This window comes from Limulus polyphemus, unplaced genomic scaffold, assembly GCF_000517525.1.
Source record: "Limulus polyphemus unplaced genomic scaffold, Limulus_polyphemus-2.1.2 Scaffold817, whole genome shotgun sequence".
NCBI classification, from domain to species: domain Eukaryota; kingdom Metazoa; phylum Arthropoda; class Merostomata; order Xiphosura; family Limulidae; genus Limulus; species Limulus polyphemus.
The window spans coordinates 266,445-272,168 of NW_013666427.1; the positions used below are offsets into that span (position 1 = coordinate 266,445).

Sequence of the window (5,724 nt, forward strand, 5' to 3'; positions counted from 1 at the left end):
AACAATTATCTCTTCTAGTTACGACCTTTGTACATGGTTGCTGCTTGACATAGGTTGTTAAGCCTTTTTTAAATTTGGCACGTGGATGATATCAAAAGAAATAATTTTTTTTAGGTTTTATATATACAATTGAATAACCAAAAACCATAAATTACTACATCAATACCATAGAATTCCATGATAATTTATCAAATTTAGTAACTCAGCTGTATTTCAGTCTAAAAAAATTTGAAATTTCAAGCAGACTAAAGACAACCTACCTCTTTGAAATCTTGGTTTGAAAGAAAGAGATGGCATCCAAACACATTAAAATGACTGAGAAAGCCACTAGGGGAACATTCTGAGCTTTCGATTGGTTATTCATGTCATATACAGAAGTAAGTGTATAAAAGGGAGTGTTTCCAAAAATGGGAAGAGGTGGTTGAAGTGCCACTGTGTTTAATTTATTACATGAGAAATATCTTAGCAAATAGAAAAGATAAGAGGTTCTTATTTCATATTCTAGCTTGTCAATATGGGTTATTTGAGTTCTTAATGCGTATGAAACTACAGACATCACAAACATCTAAGTTTAACAGTTTTTTTAATATTTACTTTTAAATTAAGAAATTGAATAATGTATAAAATAAAATTTAAATTATATTCTACAGTTTGATACCAAACATTGACAAAAATTCATGAAATAGTAGTTCAATAAAATTTTTAATGTGAGTCAACAAATGTGATGATATTGCCTTTCACCCGTGATCTCTATGGAAAGGGTTAAAAGGTTATTTAGTAACTTTGTTCTTATATTACTATTCAAAAATAAGAAACTTACTTAAGTTGAGACTTTTTCTATTTCTTATGTTTCTATCAGGACTTGTGTGGGCTGAGACTTCTAATTCTGACTTACTTGAGGACTGACTAGGGCTATCTTTATGAACTGATTATTTTTTAATCTAGCTTTTATATTGTCTTAGTTACCATCTCGTGCATGGGTGTGAGTGGGATTGAACTGTTTAGCTTTCATAAGATTTTTTCTTATAAGGGCTGGACTTTTTTCCCTAAAGGATTTAGTTGCTTTCTCACAGAATTGTATCACCAGTAGGCCATTACTGTCAAGGACAATTCTGGTGAATGATACTTTCTTTTGCATGTTTATTGGCATTTGTATATTGATTTATGATCATCAAGACTTCGTACATCCCACCTATTTTATTAATTATATCTAACCAATTTTTTACATTTCATCAATGAAAATTGACATGATAGTATGGTTTCAGTTAGCAGCATCAGGCAGAACATTATTCAGCTTGCAACTGAACTGTGGTTGTTTGTTTATTTATGTGTCACATTATAAAAACAGAATTTTGTCACAGTTCTTGTACATTTTCTTCTTTTTTTTATAGTATCTAACCTTCACATTTTTTGGTTCATTGCTCTGTTTCCTGGCTTTAGCATGTATTCAGTGTTATAATTTTAACGAATTCCTTTTTTTTTCTCTAACCTGTATAAGTAAACATGCCTCACTTGTTTCTTTAAAGATTACTTCAGCCTTTTTATAATGTGTAAATAAAGATCTTTTCATCTTTAATAAAATACTTAAGTTAATTTTCTTGTTTTATTTAATTACACTTATTGCAAATTCCTATCATAAATTGAAAAATTCCAAAAAAAAAACTATTATCAAATTTCCAGACTAGTTAAAACAGCTTGAATACTATAATATATTGCCTAAGTTATTAATCAGTAAAATGACATTTAATGAATGAAACTAGATACTATTATTAGAGAACAAACTTGAAAATGTTAATTTTATCAACATGTATCTTTGCAACAATTTTATAGTTAAACTGCATTATTTAATATTTATTACTTATATATCCTGGCTTATTTATAACTGATTTTCAAGACACTTTAAGAATTTAACAATGTTTCTGATGAAATAGTCTTTTGTACAGTTAGAAAACACATTAGCCTGCCAGAATTGTATGCTGAATAGTTTGCTGACACCAATTAAGATTTTGAAGTACTGTTGGTGATTGCTTATTTTAGATAATGGGTTTTGTTAAAGTAGAATGCCCGATGATATTTTTTACGTCTATATTTCTTTATGGCAAAAATAAGAGCAAATCTTCATTATCTACAAACCCATTTCTTACATTATTTGTCTAAAAAATAATTGTTGTTCCTGTCAGTGATGTGGATCTTCCTTTTGGTGATAAAGACCCACTAGGGGATTTCACCTTACAAAGAGGTGACTGGGTTCGTTTCAAAGTTGCTACTGATCGACGAGACAATCTTCAACGTGCCACCAATATTGAAATTCTTGATGAGAGTTTCCTAGTTTCAGGTGAACAGAGAGAACAAGTGAGTTGCTTATCAGAATATAATACCATCAAATAAATTCTTAATCACTGTAAAACTGTTTTCTTTGAAGGTTAGAAGAATGAGAAATATCTATGGAAAATTCTTGTATGTTTTAAATAAACTTTGTTTTTACTTATAAAGATTAGAATTCATTGTTTCATCAGTTAAGTACCCTCGATGTTAATGATATTTTTGGTCATAATCTAAATAATATCTTGTGAGGTTCAGTCAGCTTAGGTGACATAGATTAGTCCTAAATGCATATATTTAGCCTGTGATACAAAGCTATCTTTATGATAAAAGTTCAATGGAAAACAATAAATAAAAATAAAAATGATGTTCAATATACTAAATAGTATAACCAATACTGTAAATAAAAGTAAAAATAAATAAATATTTTACTTAAGAAAGCTGTCAGTTTGAACTATTGTCGCAGAATAACTTTGGTTGGAAAATGTGAACTTAATATAACATGCATGTTTTCTTTTGTTTGTTTTTTAATATTTTCTTCTAGCCTGTTTTTTGATTTTATAAACCTCCCATACTTTCTAGTGTTAGAAGGAGAGTGAAATCTGTATTAGACACATTACTGTTTGAACTGTGTCAAATTCATACCAGTAATTTTCTCATACTACAACCAAAAACTGTTTGTGAAGATACAAAGTAATAAATACAAAATTAAAATTATAGCTGAAATGCCAATGGAAATGTAATAATATTAAATATAATACAAAGAAAACAACATGCAAATATAATATTTGGTGTATCTAAAAATTTTACTATTATAACTCTAACATACAGCTGGCTACATGAAGTAATAGGTAATATTAAATTTATGGTAAATGCCAAAAAAGAAATGTGATAAGCCCATAGAATGTAGAAAGTTCATTAAAATAATAACACAAAGAAAGAAAAGCTACAACAGTTGTTAATATAGCAAAGAAAGTAATCATCAAGCGCTAATGTAACTAAACTAATTACATAATGTCATACTATATATATATATATATATATATATATATATGCGTGGAACTGTAATATAATTAATATTAACTATATATAATAACTTAAGCTAATAGGGGTTAAAAACCAATGTGTGATAGTATGGCTAAAATTCAGTATTTAAGTTATGGCAAGAGGATCTAAGAACTAAACTTTGTTTCAAGCTAATTGTGATTGTTGGTAGTTCACCATAAGTAGTATACTGCTGAAAGAATGTTTGTAATTTTAGTAGATCTTCTCAGGATTAATCAAATTATAGTAAAATTATTACTCTTTTTTTTACATTATGAGGACATTTTAAAATTTATTATTATTTTTGCAAAATTCAGACTTTTTAATTGTTGGCAGTTGAATATAACATAATATGTTTCTGTTGACAGCTAAGGAAGAAAGAACTTGAAAATATTGTTCCTTAATGACACAACTTTTAGCAGTTGTAATTAAAAATATTATAATATTAGATGTAATTTGGGAAGTTTATTTTATGCATAATGATAAGTTAACTTCATGCAAAATTCAAACTTTTATATTTACAATTCTGATAATTGATAGTTTTAATCCCTTCTTTATTATAGGGAATCATATCAAACCTGAAAGAGTCTTTTGGATTTATCAAGTGTGCCAACAGGGATTCTTGTGTTTATTTCCGATTTTCTGAACTTTTGAATCCAGACAATCCAGTCCAAGTTCAGGATGAAGTAGAGTTCACCGTAACCAAGGTAAAAACATATTTGGTCATGGCTAATATTATGGGATGTAATTATAACCTGGAATGGATATTGGTGCAGTACTTTCAAGAGACTCGTGCACATTCATATAAGAGAAAAATACCATACCATTAGGAAATATTAAGGTACTTTACAGTAAGATAATGATTATTAAAGCAAGTCCTGTTAGAATTTGAAATGTGATAAATTACCATAAAAATAGGAAGTTAGTTATTTTCATGTTATCCAGATTTGAATTTTCAGCCAACCATAAAAGAACATTTACTTGATTCCAAAGTACTTTAAACTCTCTAGGTCTCATTTTAAGTATTGAATTCAGTAACTGAGAAATTCTTTTCAAAAAGAGTAAAAACTTTGTCTAGTATTCCACCAATTGTGCTTCATATGCATGCTTTTTTCCGTTAAGGTTTTACTAGTTTGATTGTGTAAGAACTGAGTGAAGCTATGTATACACTACTGAAAAACCATATAATTACCCATTTCAGGATATGATTTACACTCCATTACAGTAGCCACATTGTTGACAAATCAAATGCTTTAACACATTTGAGTGAAATTTAAATAAGCTTTATCTTGAGTGAAGATACATTGATTTTGTTGATATATGTGCAACTAATACAAAAACAACTAAAGGATGGTAAACATTTTAAGAGGCTTTATTTACTTTGTTTTTAATTGCTGTTTTTGGGTTATGATAGGACCCTGTTTCATCAGGCCGTTCACATGCCATCAGAATTAAACAACTTCCCTCTGGAACTGTTTGTTTAAACTCTTTAGAGGGAAATTCAGGGACTGGACAAAGCATTGGAATTGTGGAAAAGACACCTTCCAATCAATGGTCTTCAAAGAGTCCAAGTAAAGGGGATTCTGTGCCAAGCTGTACTAATGGCATCATTTCCTTTTACAAAAATGGTGAAAAAGAAATAATTCATTACCAACTAAAGGATTGTGACAGTCAGAACCAGCCTAGATCAGGGGATAAAGTGAGTAAAAGGAGGGCTCTGTTTAAAGCATTAAATTTTTTCTCAGTATAAAAACCAATTTAACAACTTTTTTCTTTTTTAATTCTTCTTCTTCTGTTATTATTAAATCAGATTTATAATGAGAAATAGTTTTAAGTATTTGTGTATGTCATTACTTCTTGTTTTCATAAGCATAACTAGAAATATGTTTGTTTTATTTTCCACATTTTTTAAGGTATTTTAGATTTAGAATTTTTTTCTTCTGTAATTATTTCAGCTTAATAATTTGAAGAAAGAAATGAGTGATGAGTAAAAGTACATATTCTCTATTCTTACCCATGTAAGATGAAAAATATCCAAAACTTGACAAAAATATTTGGGTCAAATTAATGAATAGAAACCGTACAACCAGAGCGCTTTCAAAAGGTGGACCTTTCTTCTTTGGGGCAAACTGGGAATAGTCGTGTAATCGAATGAGTGATATATATATATATATATAAAGGGAGTTTAGTGACGTCATGAAGGTCATAATGTTTTCCAGGAAATGTTTAGTCTATTTCTCTATGTACTGTTGTAAGCATCTCACTTCTGGTACAGTGTAGCCGATGGCAAGAGTGTATGTGAAAAGGTGTTAGGGATATTTTACTTTAGAATTGGATAAATATATGTATATTTGAAAC

At 28.9% G+C, this 5,724-nt stretch overlaps 1 protein-coding gene across 1 annotated transcript in view; it reads left to right on the top strand.

The window, feature by feature from the left end:
• The window catches only part of LOC106460697 (cold shock domain-containing protein E1-like), a 57,526-nt gene that overhangs the window by 36,322 nt on the left and 15,480 nt on the right, over positions 1-5,724 (top strand). Inside the window, exons 9-11 of the mRNA XM_013920429.2 lie at positions 2,181-2,352; positions 3,930-4,073; positions 4,781-5,065. Coding sequence (XP_013775883.1) covers positions 2,181-2,352; positions 3,930-4,073; positions 4,781-5,065 — 601 coding nt within the window. The remainder of the gene's footprint in view (positions 1-2,180; positions 2,353-3,929; positions 4,074-4,780; positions 5,066-5,724) is intronic.